The sequence below is a fragment of the Paroedura picta genome, chromosome 3 (genome assembly GCF_049243985.1).
Source record: "Paroedura picta isolate Pp20150507F chromosome 3, Ppicta_v3.0, whole genome shotgun sequence".
Lineage (NCBI taxonomy): Eukaryota > Metazoa > Chordata > Lepidosauria > Squamata > Gekkonidae > Paroedura > Paroedura picta.
The window spans coordinates 149,508,808-149,527,031 of record NC_135371.1 but is presented as its reverse complement, the minus strand read 5'-3'; the positions used below and the strand labels follow the sequence as shown (position 1 = coordinate 149,527,031).

Below are 18,224 nucleotides of genomic sequence, written 5' to 3'. Positions count from 1 at the left end.
CATACCAATTTCAGCAACTGAAGTTGCACTTACCTGTAATTGGTGTTCTTCAAGTAGTCCTCTGTTCAGTAACAAAACTGGGACTGTCCATGTTCAGCCCAAGATCATGGAACCTTCTAAAAATCTGAAGAGCTCAGCAGCTCACTCCTAAAACTTCCAAGATGGAAGACAAAATTCCCAGAAACAAAATTACTCCAGGAATCGAGAGATTCTCTTGCCACACAAGAGTGGAGTTGGGTGACAGGGTGCTACCCCAAGTTTCCTGAAGGGGGTCCCCACCTGGGAGGGAAGTAGACACATGGTCACAGTCTTCTCCTCTGAATGGATCTGGCCCAGTGCCTGCCCAGCTCCTGCCCAGTTGGCTCTGAGGTGCAGCATGAGGCCCCCAACCATGGCTGCAACTGGGGAAGAGATCCTGCCTTTTCTGGCCTGATTCTTGCCATGTGGCCACAAAGTATCCCCAAGGAAATCCATGGCTGTCCTTTATTGAGGGATGAATGATGGAAGGAAAAGGGGGGAGATAAGAAACAAGATGAAGGGTTGGAGTTCTAAGGTGTTGGGATCTGAAAAAAAATAGAAGGTAATGTTTATGAGGTGAATGAAAAAGAAAAGGAAATCAAAAATGTGCTCATTTATACATTGGGTGAATAAGAGAAAAACAAGGTCTTTTGTTGGAGATGAAAGGGCAAAGTATGATGGCATAGGATCCTTGTGGTCAGTGTGATGTAGGATAAATGTTTGGAATGTGGGACTCTATGTGGCAACATCAGTAGTACCCACCTCATTAACTGAGTGGTGTGAAATTCTATGAAGGGAAGGCAGAAGATCTTTGTCTGAGTGCCTGTGGTAGCCCTCAGCAGTCCCTCTCCTAAGTTAATATTGTTGTCACGAATACCCCCAAAGTCAAGTTTCATGGTAGACACCACTTTGCTCAGTTCTCTGAATGTACACTAGAGAAAGATGTTCCTCAGGTTCCACGTTCTCTCATGAGTATGCACAGTCTCACAGACTGCACAGAGGATACAAAGAACACTGATTTTTTTTTTTTAATATCGCCAAAAGATGAACGTGACTTTTTCTCCTTTTAACCAATTTATCAATATAAGTAGGAAGGATCTGGAGGAGTTCTGAGTTCCCACAAATATAAATTCAGGAATGACTAAAATACATATTTTTAACAAACATTGACATGATCCAATCAAAGTGAATTCCATTTACGTTTAAGAGTAGAGATTTAAACATCTGTTTAACTTTCTCATTGAAATTGTTGGGAGTTAAATGTGTTTAACCCTGGCTCGATCATGTCATCTGTGAAGCAAAATACACTTTCTATTAATCTATGGCATTTTAATCCACTTTCTCTAGGGAACTCAAATGGGTTGCCAGGCCCACCAGTAGGGGTGGGTGATCCCATACCACTAGGCCTTGTTCCCAGCCACTGATCAGCTGACTGGGGGGGGGGACTTACCAGGAGAAAGAAAAAGGCCCAGGAAAAACCTCTATGGTAAAAGCTGGTTTTACCATTAAGTTTCTGCCTAAATACCAGAGCATCATTATGATAGCACAGCATGATGACATCACTTCCTATGTGTCACCAGCAATGAGGCCTGAGCCTTTCTCCTGGTAAGTTCCCTCCAGGAGAACCCTGGCAACCCTCCTCCTTTTTTAAAAGCAATGTTTTAAAATTATTGTTCTATTGTACATTTTTTATATTTCTGCTTTGATAGTGGAAAACAATGCTGAAATGTAATGACAAAAGTCTATCTTAACATTAAAAATGCTCTGGTATCATAGGAAATGTTCATATTGTTGAACTGATCTTTACGAAGGAAGCTGCTTTTTCTTTGTCACAGATGCATTTTTAATCACTCGTCCCTAATTTAATTTGGTTTTGTATGTTTTAAAGGAATCTTTTAGAAGTTGTTTCAATTAAACAGCCTACCTTTTCCATCCCTAACCAGTGAATTTCAAATGAAAAATGGGGGAAATATTTTTAAATTATGGGGATGAACCAGTATGCCCCATCAGCAGAAGTTTTCCTCTGGGTTGAACCCACTGTCTCTCAGCATTACCGTAACAAAAATAATGCATTATCATAACTATATAAAGTTCCCACTTGAATAACAGACCTCCTAGCTTCATCACAATCCAATAAAAGGATAAATAATTTCCCCCACATTCATGCTACTCACTACGAATCCTTCCGAGGCCTAGATCAGGGATAGTCAAACTGCGACCCTCCAGATGTCCATGGACTACAATTCCCATGAGCCCCTGCCAGCATTTGCTGGCAGGGGCTCATGGGAATTTTAGCCCATGGACATCTGGAGGGCCGCAGTTTGACTACCCCTGGCCTAGATGCTTACTTGTGTCTCTGTGATGTCACTGCTATGGGAACGAGCAAGGCAAACCCTACCCAAACGAGAGAAGCAAGGCGGTTTGTGCAGTGTGTGTATTTATCTGTATTCTTTCTCATAGGTACCTTTAAAAATTTGTCTGGCTTAATTTAATGGGAGCTGCTGAGATCCTGCAGACTGTTAAGAGGGCGAGGGTAAGGTTCTTGTCATCCGTTTGGACTCCTAACCTTCCAACAGACCCCGTTTCCGTCTGTGTGTCTCTGCCTCTCTCTATCTCACTTATTTTTTTTCCCTTTTTGTTTTATTCTTATGCCTCTCTCAACTGCATTATTTCCTTCCAGGTCGTTTCAGTGAAGTGAAGTAGGCAGCTGGTGGTCATGTCTTCGGTATCACTCTAAACGGGGTCATGGGTTGTTGGGGCCTGCAGTTCAGTTTGGGGAAAACGCTCAGTGCTAGGGGATTTATTCTAACAGTCTGGAACCTCTTTTTTTTTCTTTTCTTTTTTCCTTTTTGTTTCTTTCTTTTCTGTTTTCTGTGTAGGTCTCTTTAGTCAGCCTTATAGCTAATGCCCTGGGCTACTCGGAACTAGGTGCCATTAAATCCCTTAGGACACTCAGAGCATTGAGGCCTTTAAGAGCGTTGTCCCGATTTGAGGGGATGAGGGTAAGATGCCATTAGCAAGCTGATCCTTCTGCATGCCTGTGGATTACGGGTTTTTTTTTTAAAGCATGCTAGAACCGATCAAACTGGTAGAAAGACATAACTACAAACAGAATCATGATGCAGCTGCTGACTTGATCACCTCCCTCTGTTTATGGCTCACCTTCACCCCGCTGCACATTTCTCCCTTTTTTTTTCAATTATAAACACACACACGGAAGAAAAAAAAAAAAAGAAGGGAGACAAATTAAGCTGCCTCATTATTGGCCCAAACCACATGTCATTCATAGATTCTCTGTTGGCACTTGGCTGTTCTTCTTTGGCCTGGCTTCTAATACCTCTAGCATCTGAGGGGGCATTTCTGGCTGTAAGTTTTGAATAGGGAGAATCACCAGGTGCAAAGAAGCAGAATTTGAACCACCTCAATTCCCGCCCCCTTCCTTAAAAGTAGTGACCAAAAAGGGATCAAAAGATATCTAAATATTTTTTTTTTGTGGCATAATTCAGGAGGCAGGAAAGGGCTGGGCTGTGGGAGGAACTTAGCCACCCCCCCAAAAAAAACAGTTCTGGTTTAATTCCTTTCATTTGCACCTCGTTGTTCTCAGTCCAGTCCAGTAGTGACTGGGCAGCCTTGTCTGATAGTTCAGCTTTCCTCCTTATTCCCTGTTCCCCTTTTACCATGCTTTATGGTCCCCCTGTCCTGTCACTGTAATGTTAGCAACAAATCACAGAACACAAAATCTGAACTTTACTGTAATTGTTAGAATACACTGTTACCATGTAACCTTTTAAAATGAAATTGCCAATGAAAAGAATGAACTGTTATATTTCAAATAATCTCACACTAAGCCGTCCCAGGGAAATCTAACCTGGTCCGTATTTATGTAAAGGAAACAATGCAGTTATTTATTTTAAATATAACAATTACACTTAAAAGCAGGGTGAAACTAAAAGAAAAAAGGAAGAGGGTTCAGAGAAGAACTATAGCCGTCAGTCAAAAAATATGCTTGATTTCTGATCTAAGCAATGGTACGGAAATGTATCCTTACTGCTATTTTACATTCAGGGAATATTATCAGATTTCAAATGTCTGAGTGACTTATTTTATACAAGTGTCTCCTGAGTACTATCTATTTGTTCAAAATAATTCAAAAATAATTTGGATTTGTACTATATTTCAAATAAATGCATCTTTTTTTATTTGGGGGGGTCTTGATGATGGTGAAGTAGATTTAGTCCATTATTGGAGTACCTAGCATCCAGTTTCTTTATGAAGAATCATGAAAAAATTCAGTCTCAAGGTTTTTCTTATGACCCTTGTGTAATTCACATAATTTCTGCAAAAGCAGAATCAGATCACTTAACTGCTCCTCAACACAGTATGGCAGATTTTGACAGAGGTTGCTCAAGTAAGGAATTATGCCAGAATTGTCTGTGTCATCGAACAAAGTCCCTAACACATCTGTTGCCTGAAGGTTCTTGGCCTGTACCATCAAAATGATTATGTGACCCAACAGTACCCTGCCTCCTCCCAGAATGATTACTGACTTATTATTGTTCCACAACTTTCTCTTTTTACATATTTCTTTTAGCATGTTCATGTTTAAGGCAACCTGGAAATTCCTCACAGATGGGCTGCTCTCAAGTCTCTTCATTGTAAAATAATATTACTTTGCTCTCTGACTTTACATGTAATGATGAAATTGCAGCCTGTGTTTTGAAGAGATGATTTTGCTCTGGGATAACATGTCCTGCAAAAAGATTCTTTTTGCTATGAAGTAAAATCTCAGCCTCAGTACCTTTTTTACTCCTGGTCTTTATACAATTGCATGATATCAGCTGATCTATTCTTCAGCACTATTTCTCTCATCTGATACAGGAAGACATTTCTGTGTTCTGCTGTGGGATAATCTCTCTTCACAGTATCTGACTTTAGAAAGACTTCTTGATCTGACCTTGATGGCCAGGCGAGCCAAATCTTAGAAGCTAAGCAGGGTTAGTACTTAGATGGATGCCCACCAAGGAAGTCCAGGGTGCTATGCCGAAGCAGGCAGTGGCAAACCAGCTCTGTTCTTCTTTTGTTGAAAACCCTACAGGGTTGACATGTCAGCTCTGACTTGACAGCACTTTCCTTGAAGGACATTTCCATGACACACTTCCAAAGAAATCCATGAACTGCTTCCCACAAAACATTTCTTCTCTCTCAGGAGCTCATGCACAGATGGAAACACAAGGAAATCACTGCAAGTAGCCCTTGAACTAAGTCAGCAGGACTACATCAGCCACCTCACGCATGACATAGTGCAAGCTGTATTTCACAGCACACACGCCTCTCCAAACTGACCTTCAATCAAATCATATCATACTCCCAGATTGGACTGTAATGACTGCATCTGCCTTTGAATTTTTGTACGTAGGAACACTGAACAGAGATGAAAAGTTAATGCTTGATCTTACGGTAGCTCTTGTGCAATGTCTTGCATAAATGGAAGAACATTAAGTAAAACTTTTTTGCTGTGGAATGGCAAGATCTATGCCCGGGATGTTTTCATTTATTACAGGGCGTAGCTTAGCTATAATGTACATATGTACTTACTGTACATGTAGGAGACCCCAGGTTCAAATTTCTAGCCTCTCCAGTTAAAATAACAATAATAGCAGATGTGAAAAAGGCCTTTTCCTGATACCATGAAGAACTGCCATCAGCTGGAATACACAGTACTGGATCTGAGAGATTTATATCTGACTTAATGGACAGCTTTATATTCTTATATGCTGTCACTTTATTAGTTCAGTCAACAGGAGTGCATTTGGAGGCATTATTGCCAGAGATTAACTGGAAAGTATCCTCGGAGTATTCCAATGAATTATTCCTTCATTTGCTTAAATATTTCTGTATTTTTAATAAGCCTTAACAACTGCCTAGGGGAGGCTGGCAGCCGGGCACCTAACACTGTTTACCTTGTCATAATCAAAACACCAGATGGTATGGCAATAAGAAACATGGATCATATCGTCATAGGTGCCTTTCTCAAAGCATGCAATAAAATCTACATATGATTTTCAACCATGTCCATATTTACAGTGCCAACACATCTCATTGGGAAGGATGGAGATGCTCCAGGAATCTGTTCCAGAGTTCTTGCATTTCTAAATCTGGGCTCTGCAAGAGGCTCTCAGAATCCATTGGCACCAAGTATGTTCAATCTCTTTTACTAGATCTATTGAGGAAGGTCTTAACTTGTTCTTGCCATTCTGTTTTCATTGAGGGGATGAACTACATTTAAACAAGTCTCAGCGTTGCTTTCATACCAGACCTTAGCAAGTTTCTATAATTGATCAAAGGCCTTGCAGTATGGGAAAAAGGTTCTGGCTCAAAACTGTCAATATAACATAACCTTTTTTGGACCGCTAGGTGATTTCTGTTTCTTTGGATTGTAGAACTTAATCTATGATCACTTTCTTTCCTTCAATTGTAGCAGCTTCTCACAAGATCTGCTTCTAGTACCGGGAACTCAGTCGCTTGTCAGGATCCCGTGACACCCTGTAAAACAGTAGCAATTAGCCTTGCAGTTAGCCATGCCAGGGCATGTGTGTGTGTCTCTATCAATCAGCTCTCACTTTTTACAGAGTGTTCCATTATGGCTGCAGTGGTCAGCATACTCATGCACAGTATAATATTCCCCCTCCTTCACTTTCAGTAGCTGCAGTTAGTGATGCCCATTTCCACTCACTCAAAATGCAGAGGAAAATAAGGCATAAATAACATTTCACTTCCATTGAACAGAGGTCCAATTCCTACAACTGGGGTCCTTTAGTTACAAATGTACAGCCTGCTCTAAGCAGCTCGTCCACACAGTTTCACTCAAGCTAGACATCCTCCATTTTTTTTTTTGCCTTCTGAAGCTGCCACCTCCTTTGCTATTAACCTATCATTTCAGCTGCTGTTTTCAAAGTCTCCCTCTCTCAACATTCTGTCGACTCTCATTGGTTGCTCTTGGAGAAAAGTGGGATCCAGTTTGTCAGTCACACCATTCTTTGTTACTGTTTCTCAAAGCACGGTAGAGGTGGCGTTGAGAGGTGCAGTCCATAGGTTCTGATTCTGTGGAAAGTCACTTGCCATCCAGAAAGCCTCCAAGCCAATTTGGTCCCATGATAGATTGTGAAAAAACTGAATGTTCTTTGGAAGTACAATTTGATTATTCAAAGTAGTATCCAGTTTCTGGAGAATCTAGTCCATGCCAGTTCCCGTTAGCTAGGAGTATGAAATGCTACTGATCGTTTTGGTGTTCCTCATAACTGTCATTACTTCATAGGACAGTAAAAAAATATTTGGAAACTCAGACTCTATGAACTCTTGAACTCTTCTTGATCAACTTCAAAGTGTGATATCTCTTCAGTGATCTTGTTGATACTTGTTGACTTGGTTTTTCAAATTGCAAGCTCTCTTTTCAGATTCTGGTCTTTTGGGATACCAGCAATGTTGTTGTTGTTAGGGGCGAAGTCGTATCCGAACCATCACAATCCCATGGACAAAGATCCTCCAGGCCTTCCTGTCCTCTACCATTCCCCGGAGTCCATTTAAGTTTGCACCGAATGCTTCAGTGACTCCATCCAGCCACCTCATTCTCTGTTGTCCCCTTCTTCTTGTACTATGTACTCCTAATTTTTTAAAAAATTAATTTATTGAATTTATTTCCCACCACTCCCAGGCTAGCTGGCTTGTGACGGGTTACAAATAAAAAGCCCCACAATAAAATCCCCAATTAAAACCCACCCTTACAATTCACCCAGTGATTAAATAGTCTAAAACTCCAAGCCCTTCCCCTCCCCACAGTTTAGTGAGCCCCCCAACCAGCACTTTAGAGGGCTGTTAATACGGGGTTAGCCCAATGTTCTGGCTATTCTGTGGTACCTTCTGATCTTCTCTGCACTGGCCACAACCAAATGCCTGGTGGAAGAGCTCTGTCTTGCAGGCCCGGAAGAATTGTGTTAGCTCCAACAGGGCCCTCAGCTTTTTCAAGTGTTCATTCCACCAGGTTGGGGTCAGGACCGAAAAGGCCCTGGCCCTGGTCAAGGCCAGCCACACCTCTCATTTCACCATTTCCAAGTTATCTACTTCACCATTTCCAAGTTACCTAAAAACAAAAAGATGCTGCTTGTAAGGTGGATATGGCCAGGCTAAAAGAGGGATGTTGCCATCACTGGCTGGGCAGGAGTCATCTCTTAACTTCTGGAAGATAAAGAAGTATCAGGAGCACATAAGAGGGAGAAAGAAAGCTCTGAGGCATCTTGCACAGTTATTATAGATATACCATAAATCTAAATTATTTAAAATTGATTTACACATATGGCAGATGATAAACATTGATTTATTTATCTAAATAAATGTGTTGTAGTTTTAACCAAGCAAATAGTGCATAAAAGATACTTATATAGGGAAGGATCATAAGGTGACTTTCTGCCATTGTAAATCTTTTAGAATCTTAGAATCATAGAATGGGTTGAAATTAATTCAAAAGAATTTTCAGCTAAACATCATGAAGAAGTTCCTGACAGACAGAGCGGTTCCTCAGTGGAACAGGTTTCCTCAGGAGGTGGTGAGTTCTCCTTCTTTGTAAGTTTTTAAGCAGTTTTTAAGCAGAGGCTAGATAGTCATCTAACAGAAATGCTGCTTTTATGAACTTGGGCAGATTGTGAGTGGGTGGCCAGGAAGGGATGTGACAATGTTTTGTGGCCCTTCCCTGCGTACCCAGGGAATTGCTAATTGCCACTGTAGGATGGTAGATGAATTTCTTCCAGGCCAGGCTGGATTCTGTAGAATTTTGGTTGGAGGGATCACTTGGGCATGAAATTGGGGTCACTGTGGGTTGGCAGGTAATTGTGAGTTCCTGCATTGTGCAGGGGTTGGACTAGATGGCCTTGGAGGTCCCTTCCAACTCTATTATTCTATGATTCTAAAGTTACTGAAAAAGAAGAATATAATCAGAGGGGTTAAAAACTATTCTCTTTCAACTAGACATTTAGAAAGAGCCAGTGCAGAAATAGATACATCCACGAAAGTATTTATCCCACCGTGGTCCATGATAACAGATCATAAAACAAATGGTAGTGTGCATTGCCATGGAGTAATGCAGACAAGATTGCATTGATGACTCTAACTTTCAGCTCCACGTCATAATATGGAGAATCTGCATGCGTGTCTGATGTGCACAGATAATTTCTAATCCAGCAAGGAGAAGTCATGAGGACAAGCCTGTTTCTATGCATGGATGTTCCTTCCTGAATCAAGGCAAGAATGTTTCAAGGAGCAACTGAGCAATTCTAGTTGGGATTCACTTTTTACAACTAAATTGAGGCTTATAAAATCTCATATATTTCGGCTAACCTTGGAATTACTTCGGTTTCCCACCATCTAGGTCATTGGCACTGATGGAGAAAGGCTGATAAATTAAATAGATCACAGTTCTAATGAAGCCTGGTTGCCTGTTACTAAAACACAATAGTCACTTACCATTTTAGTTCAACAAAACAGTACCTGGGCTACACTGAGTTTCTCATTACTTGTAGTAGAGAGCAAATGCTATAGTACAAGCATCACGTTTTAAAGGACAGACGACCAACAGCGGTTTTAATGTCTCGGGAAGGGAGAGGAATGGCTTTCCCAAAAATTTGGGGAAACTTTGCTAAGTAAAAAATCACCACCTGCATTTCTTAAAGGAAGGGTGGGATAAAGTTTTACTAAATGAGTAAATAAATGAGATTAAATAGTTCCTACTCAAGATTAATTTTAAGAGAGTTTCCATTGCAGAAGTCCTAGAAAAAAGTATATTTGGGGTCTAAGTAGAGACTTTCTGGGTTACAGAATTATTTTTGGCAGCATAAAACCATCAAGGGAAACTTGTACAGGTTATTTTACATGTGTGTTTTTTTTTCAATGACATTTTGTAATTTTGCATTTGTTTCTCATGGTGGTATCACTAATCCTGAAATTATTTTCACCATCCTTGAGGTCCTCAAAGTGTCCCAGTCTCTGCTTTGCTCAGCTGTGCTTAGCCTCTCCAAAACGAAGAAACTTTTCCTCCAGAGGAAGACCAAACAGTAGGCTACAAGTCCATATCTCTGTATCATTATAGGATGTTGCAGGAAGTTGTATGGTAATGTATAATCATTCTTATTGGTGAAAATATGTTTCACTGATGTATCTCCAAGATCAAAGTGATGGATAAATGCATCCCCAAATGAAATGACTGACAGGTGCAACAAATGTTTTTTCCAACACATCCATTCATTATTATTGAATGAAAAGACCCAAGAATCAAAGACTACTGTCAAATTTTAGTCTTGAAATTCATAAGGCAAAATTAGTCACAAGGAATCCCAACTCATAAATTCTGTGATAATTACTGCAATAATTAGAGCATTACAATAGGAGACCAGTAGTAGGCTAAGGTGCACTGGAGCATTGGCTTACTCATAACTAACACAATTCATAACTAAATTTGAGTCCAGTGGTACCTTTAAGACCAACAAAGTTTCATTTAAGGTGTATGCTTTTGGGTGCTTGCACACTTCTTGAGATACAATGAAATGGAAATTACCTGTCCATGCATATAGGTATTGGGTGAGCTGTAAAGTAGCATACAGCATCATGAAGATGTTTACCAGAGCCAAGGCCCAACCAGGAATAACAAGTTTAATTTATATGGTTATAATTTGTTTGGGTTTAATCTTGGGGGGAGGGAGGATATAGTGAAGGAAATAAATTGGAGATTGATGGGTTTATGTATCCTTAATTGTGGAATGCTGAGAGTAATTTTATTTCTTGCCATTATGTTCCATCTGTCTCCTCTCAAGCAAGGAATCAACTTTACAGTATCTTCTTTGAAGTGGGGGATTGGCTGTATAGAGTTATCTTTCCTGTCACTATGTTACATTACAGTCTACTATTCTAATTTGTTATTCCAAATAAATTAAATAAAATAAACAGGATGTATGACCCTTCTGGAGTATTGGTGAGAATACTGATGTAAGGGCTGAATGAGGTTAGCATATGTAGTGAGATAAGAAACCAATATCTCTGTTAAGTCCTGGGAATTCCATTGTTCTGATTGTTGTAATAACTTGCAATTCAGCAGTTTCCCTTTCTAGTCTGTTCCTGAAGATTCTTTGCAATAAAACAACTACTTGCAATAAAACACTCATTGAATGTCCTGGAAGGTTGAAGTATTCTTCTGCGGGTTTCTCAGTCTTATGATTCTTGATGTCAGATTTTGGTCCATTTATCCTTTGGCATAGGATTTGCCTTATGTAGAGAACCAAAGGGTGTTGTTGGTATTTAATGGTATATACCATGTTAGAAGATGAGCACATGAATGAGTCTGAGATGGCATAGGTGATATTGTTAGGTCCAGTGATTGTGTTGTCTGGGTATATATGGCAGCAAAGTTGGCATCTGGGTTTATTGCAAGCTCTGGTATCAGTATTCATGTTCAAATTACATGTTGTATTATTAGATGAGGAATTGCTTGAGAATGGGAATTTGTCTGTGTTCAAGAAAAACTTTGTCTCCCAGTACTTTTGAAAGAGAATTGTCATTATCCAGTAGGGGTTGTAAGTCACTGATGACACATATGCGACCACTAGTGGTGTTCTGTTATTATCTCTTTTAGGCCTGTCTTGCAACAGATTTTCTCTGGGTACCATTCTTGCTTTGTTAATCTGTTTCTTGACTTCATCAGGTGGATATTTTAGTTCCTAAAAGGTCTGTTGTAAATCCCTCAGGTGAGAATCTCTATCTGTAGGATTGGAGCAGATGCAGCTGTAGTGCAGAGCCTGATTGTATACAATGGATCATTTGGTATGTTTAGGATGGTAGCTGGAGGAAGCATGTAGGTATGTTTGTCAGTTAGCAGCTATCTAGTATAATATGGTGTCTATACGACAACTGTGTACATATTTCTTACATAGATTCATGGGCAGGTTGATGGTGGGGTGTAAGTTTTTGAATGCCTGGTGAAATATGTCCAGGGCTCCTTTACCATGTGTCCAGACAATAAAGATGTCATCAATGGCATATTTTATGAACTCATAACTTTCATTTAGCATGACATCACATATTTAACAATGATGGTGCATGAACGGTCTGTCCACCAAATTCAGAAAACTACAGTATTTGCTGGCGTATAAGACTACTTTCCCCCCCTGAAAAACATGCCTCCAAGTGGGGGGGTCGTCTTATACTCCGGGTGCACTTCAGTAGGGATAGACATAGCTGCCCATAGTGGCGCATAGTAATGTAACAAACTATATTTTGAGTGGAAATGTTGGCAGTCGTCTTATACGCCCAGTCGTCTTATACGCCGGCAAATACGGTATATTGACCTCCTCCAGAAATGTATCCCCAGGCTTAAAAATCAAATCATTAAGGATTTTGGAGGCGAGTGTACTATTAGCATCATGTCCCATCATTGCTGGGACATGGGCACATTTTCAGGCTTAAATTATCAGTGACCAGAAGTCATGATATTGTACTGTTGGCCTTGAGATAAGTGACCAAAATGTTCTTATTTTATATAGTGTGCAGGCAAAGTTTAAAATTAAAAGGAATATCACTGACCCATAAGAGTCTATTGAAGGGATTACAGTTACAAACCCTGCCAGAGCTACCAGTTCCACAGGCCCTGGAAAATGATGACACCGTCGGGCTCCCAGAACCCCCTCCCATCCAGATATGCTAATTCTACGGGGGTGCAGCCATAATGTTTCTGCAACTAAACATTCTGCTGTTACCCATCTTAAGCTATGATTGTTGAAGCTGCCGCATTGTTTATAACACTGTTACCAAACTATATTATACTGTATTATGGAACTCATGTTCCTTGTAAACTGCCCTGAGCCATAAGGGAGGGCAGTATATAAATCTAAATAAATACAAATAAATAAATAAATGATAAACGATAGCTTCTAGGATAACAGGCAGGGGGACTCTAAAACTATACACAACAGCAGTATTGATGTAGCCATACTAGTCTGTAACTGGCACTTACAGAAAAGTAACATAGGTTAGAGGCCAATTTTTCAGATAGAGAAGTGAATTCTCAGTCAGTAACTACAGATACACCATATATACTTTTGTGTGTGTATACATGCATATATATAAACAGAGAAAGAGATACAAGAGGATGTATAAAAAACAGTGACTCATGACATTTCTGTTCAAGATTCAGATTAATACAAGATTAGCATAGTGCTTATTCATATCTGCTGTAATCTGTAGCTTGTACCCAACTCTCCATGCATGGAAGACCCACAGAGTTTTCCTGCATTCCTCTCCGTTTCTGCAGCCCCTTCATTCATTCCTGGAAGTGCAGAACTCACCCAGAAGAATGACCATGTGAGTTGAGGGGCTGGAATCCAGAGGTCAGAAGAGCTTGCAAAAAGTTGGGAAACCTCCATGCTCCATACACAGATGGACAAATATAGGCAGGAGGCATCACAGTCTATTCTACTTATGATAGTAAAGGTAAAGGTATCCCCTGTGCAAGCACCGAGTCATGTCTGACCCTTGGGGTGACGCCCTCTAGCGTTTTCATGGCAGACTCAGTACGGGGTGGCTTGCCAGTGCCTTCCCCAGTCATCACCGTTTACCCCCCAGCAAGCTGGGTACGCATTTTACCGACCTCAGAAGGATGGAAGGCTGAGTCAACCTTGAGCCGGCTGCTGGGATTGAACTCCCAGCCTCATGGACAGAGCTTCAGACTGCATGTCTGCTGCCTTACCACTCTGTGCCACAAGAGGCTCTACTTATGATAATAGAGCAGTGCAAACAGGGGAATCATTGCACAGTTGAAGCAGACAATGATGTCTTCATTAGTACACATGGATGGCAAAGGCAATGTTGCTGGGTTTTATTTATTTAAATATTTTACGCCACTTTCCCACCCCATCAGAGTCCCCAAGGCAGCACACATGTGAAAACCTTAAAATAGTTGGACAATTAAAATAATATTTTAAAATATAAAATAATTCAATAAATAACACCAGCACCAGGAGGGACAGCAACTACTAGTGGGGGTATGCCAAACAAAACAAAAGGGCTAATGCAAATTCCAAAAGCGGAAGTCAGATAAATCCCCCTGGGGAGGGTGTTCCAAAAGTTGCCTTGACCAAAAAATCCCCCTCTTGGGGTGCCACTCATCTAGCTTCAAATGACAGCAGCAACAGAAGCAGAGCCTTCAAAGAAAACCAAATTGAATGCATAGGTTCATATAGGAGAAGGCAATCCTTAAGGTACCCTAGTCACAGTCCATTCAGGGCTTTAAAGAGAGATACAGAAGAGAGATATTGGCATAATGAGCAATACAAGTAGGGAGATACAAAGTAATAAAATTAAAAATCAAGCAGAGTTACTTAGTTTCATTAAAATCAGAGTCCAGTAGCACCTTTAAGACCAACAGAGATTTATTCAAGGCGTGAGCTTTCGAGTGCAAGCACTCTTCCTCAGACTAAACTTGCACTCGAAAGCTTGCACTCGAAAGCTCTCGCCTTGAATAAATCTTTGTTGGTCTTAAAGGTGCTACTGGACGCTGATTTTATTGTGCTACTTCAGACCAACACGGCTACTCATTTGAATCTTAGTTTCATTTAAAAAAAGGAATTAATTGTAAAGACCTTGCCTAAAAATGCTGCAATACGGGCGATTTGAGCAGGATCCTTGCTATCAAGTAATTCGTAAAACTATTACAATTTCATCACAATGGAATTGAAAGGAGGACAGAATGTCAGCTATAACAGTATAAAGCTTTAAAGGTCAATACCAACACCTTGACTTGAGCCCAGAAGCAAATTGGAAGCCAATGTAGATGGAACGAGACTGGATTGATATGGTCCCTATGATTCACTCCAGTCAACATTCTGGCTCCAGCATTGTGTCCCAACAGTCTTCTGAATAGTCTTCGGAGCAGCCGCATGTACAGTAATCTAATCTAGCTAATACTAGGAAAAGCACCTCAGTTGCAAAATCGTTCCTGACCTGGAAGGGCTGCCGCTGGCTCACCAGCCAAAGCTGGTGAAATGCACCCCTGGTCACCACTGCCATCTGTTTATCTGAGGAACACCCCCAAGCTCCAAAGCTGTTCCTCTGGGGAGAGTGCAACCCCATCCCGAACACAGAATAACACATTTCCTGGGGCAGACCAGTAGCACTTCCATTTTATCAGGATTAAGTGTTATCGTTCCAGAAGGGTCTTAATTGATTCCAAAACTGCCTTCAGGCACCTGTTCACAGTTTGTGCAACTCCCTTGGATCGGCCTGTAGTGCAAGATAGAGCTGAGTGGTATCTTCATATTGGTGGCAGCTCAACCCAGATTTCCAGATAACCTCTCCCAGCAGATTTTCATAGATGTTGAAAAGCCGGGGGACAAGATGGCACCTTGGGGAACCCCAGAAGCCAAAGGACAGAGCAGCAGCTCCCCAACACTCTGAAACCTACCTTTGAAATAGGACCAGAACCATCACACACCAGTGCCTCCCAGAAGACACACCAGAAGGTTACCATGATTCATGGTATTGAAAGCTGCCAACATGTCCAGGAGGTCACTGTGCACCTGAGCCATGACTCAAGGTGTGGCCAGACTTGGGACAAGCCTAGGCCAACACGGAGGCCTAGGGGACACCAGTGGAGGTACCGAGAACAGATGACTGTGGAGACAACCGGGCCACCTGGCTGCGGGGAAGCACTTGGGCTGACTGGCCTAGGGCAGTGGTCCCCAACCTTTTTTCGGCTGGGGACCGGCAGGGCAACCGCCCCGCCTGCGCAGTGCGCATGTACGGCCTTGCCCGCGCAGCGCACATGCGCGGCCGAAATCACGCACGCACGAAAGTGCCGCGCATGCGCGATTTCAGCCGCACAGCACGCATGTGCAAATGCGCGGCCGGGCTGCACATGCGCGTGGCGCGGCCCTGATTCCCTCTTCCCCCCTCCCGCAGTAAGAAGCTTCCCAGGCCGCAAGCTTGCGGCCTGGGAAGTTTTTTACTGCAGGGGGGGCGGGGAGAGGGAACCGCGGCCCGGTGCCCTGGCCTTCACGGCCCGGCACCAGGCCGCAGACCGCAGGTTGGGGACCACTGGCCTAGGGCATCAAAAGTCGTTTGACTGACTATGACCCTGAAGATCAGTATACGCATAAAAACTTTTTTTTCATAAATTGAATATTAATTACAGGGATATATATATACAGTATATGATGGTCAAATCAGGCCAGTTTTATCAGCTGATTCAGCACTGATTAATAACTTTCTCTAGATCAGTAACTTCTAGCTCCTGGTTTGTCATACATTGTGGTGCTCTAGTACTTAAGGAAAAGGTCGTGTATCAACTTTCAGGCTAATTTTGTTCATCAGTATTTGTAACTAAAGTGCAGTGGTTTTGTTTGTTTTAATTCAAATCTAATGAATGGACGTGCTTGAAGAACTTTTGCTGAACTTCTGCAGCTTTTGTCATTGTATATTCACCCATCTCTTTGATTGTGGTAATACATTCTTAAAACATATATATATGTATATATATACATATCCTCCCATAAAAATGATGATATATAATCATGAATGAGTGATGATGCAGACTTGGATTATCCACATGATGATAATAACATTTTTCAGTAGTAGTGGCACCACCATGACCAACACAGATACAAAATTATAGAATATTTCAAAGAAAAAATACATACAATAATCCACAAATGTTCAAATAAACAAAGACAGAGACTTAGAAGAATTCTTATGTTGACAAAATGGATGATTTGGTCAAAATACCATTTCCTGGTCAACAACTAAAACAAAATTCAGACTTGTGTTAGAAGAAAAAATGTTAAATGTACCCCGTGGTAGGGTTTTTTTTTCACCTAGCAAAATTTCCTCGGTTTTTGGGACATCACCTCAACCCACCTCACTGTGGTAGCTAACCAGCTGTTGGACCTTTGTGCCCGTAACTGATTAACACAACCCTATTATTTTGCTTCTACTATATTTCTGTTTTAGTCTGATATCCCATCAACAAATCATCTAAGTTACTATTTTTAAAAGAACTGAGAAAATGCTAAGAAACTTTAAATAATTATTTTTCTCTGCTCTAATAAATTTGCATTTTAAGGAATTTATTCTGCTCTTGTTTTTTAAGGGAAGTCAACAATGATGCTCTGAAACATGCATGCACTTATTGACAGTTTCCAATACGCAATCTTCGCATAAAAAGCCATGTTCCCTCTCTTGTTACAGTTGGAAATGTCTCTTTAGATAAGTTGAACCATCAACCATAAGTTGAACTATCTTTATACAGTTGAACCATCTCTTTAGATAAAGATAGACAGCTTATCCCAGGATCCCAAATTTAGATTGAAAGTTCTGAATCCAGAAGATTTATGTCATTTCTTGGCATGCACACGTAAAGAATTAGTGAACTGTGAGTTACAGTGGTTTTAGTACATTCTGACAGGAGCCATACAGTTATCAGATTTCCTGCAGAGAATTGTGCACCTACATCTAGTTTGTGTGTGTGATGGGGACACGATTTAAATTGCTCCTTTATCTTTCAGCAGAATTGCTTAAAGCAACAGCACCTCCTGCTGACAATTGAGAAAGCAATCACACAACAAAATAATACTGTCCAGCTGATCCAAATTCATACTTCTCAAAAAATCCAGACACTGCTGTCTGAGTGACTTTGGAAGAAATGCAGATGCCTGGTAATGGAGCTTCAATGAGTATTGCATACAAACAGGAAGCAAGATAATCTTAGGCTAATTCTCTTTGCAAGAATTAATGAACTGTAGATCCTTCTACAAATGGGAAGCCAAAACTTCTTCTAACCCCCTTGGGATACAAGCAGCATTAACTACTCCTTGTCTTGTGGAATTAAATATGTTGAATCGTATTGTAGAGTCCCACTTATAGGACTATACCAACAGAATACACATGTTAACTGCTTTGTAAGTGCTAAATCAAAGATTAGCAGGTAGAACTACTTTATTTCCATTCAAAATGTGCAAAAGGAATGGGAGATATAAATTATGCTATGAAAGACAAAGACATTACTCCAAAATAGCCACAAGAGTCTTGAGGGGTATTTATTCAAAAGGGGAAATGACGGGGAGGAAACTATCTTTCATTTGTGTCTAATACAGACAGTTCCAGTAAACTAGCCTGGCTCA

General features: G+C 40.9%; 1 protein-coding gene across 7 annotated transcripts in view; it reads left to right on the top strand.

The window, feature by feature from the left end:
- SCN8A (sodium voltage-gated channel alpha subunit 8) overlaps positions 1-18,224 on the top strand; it is a 144,225-nt gene that overhangs the window by 103,776 nt on the left and 22,225 nt on the right. For all 7 annotated transcript variants that reach the window (XM_077328672.1, XM_077328669.1, XM_077328668.1 and 4 more), the window contains one exon: positions 2,898-3,020. In XM_077328672.1, coding sequence (XP_077184787.1) covers positions 2,898-3,020 — 123 coding nt within the window. The remainder of the gene's footprint in view (positions 1-2,897; positions 3,021-18,224) is intronic.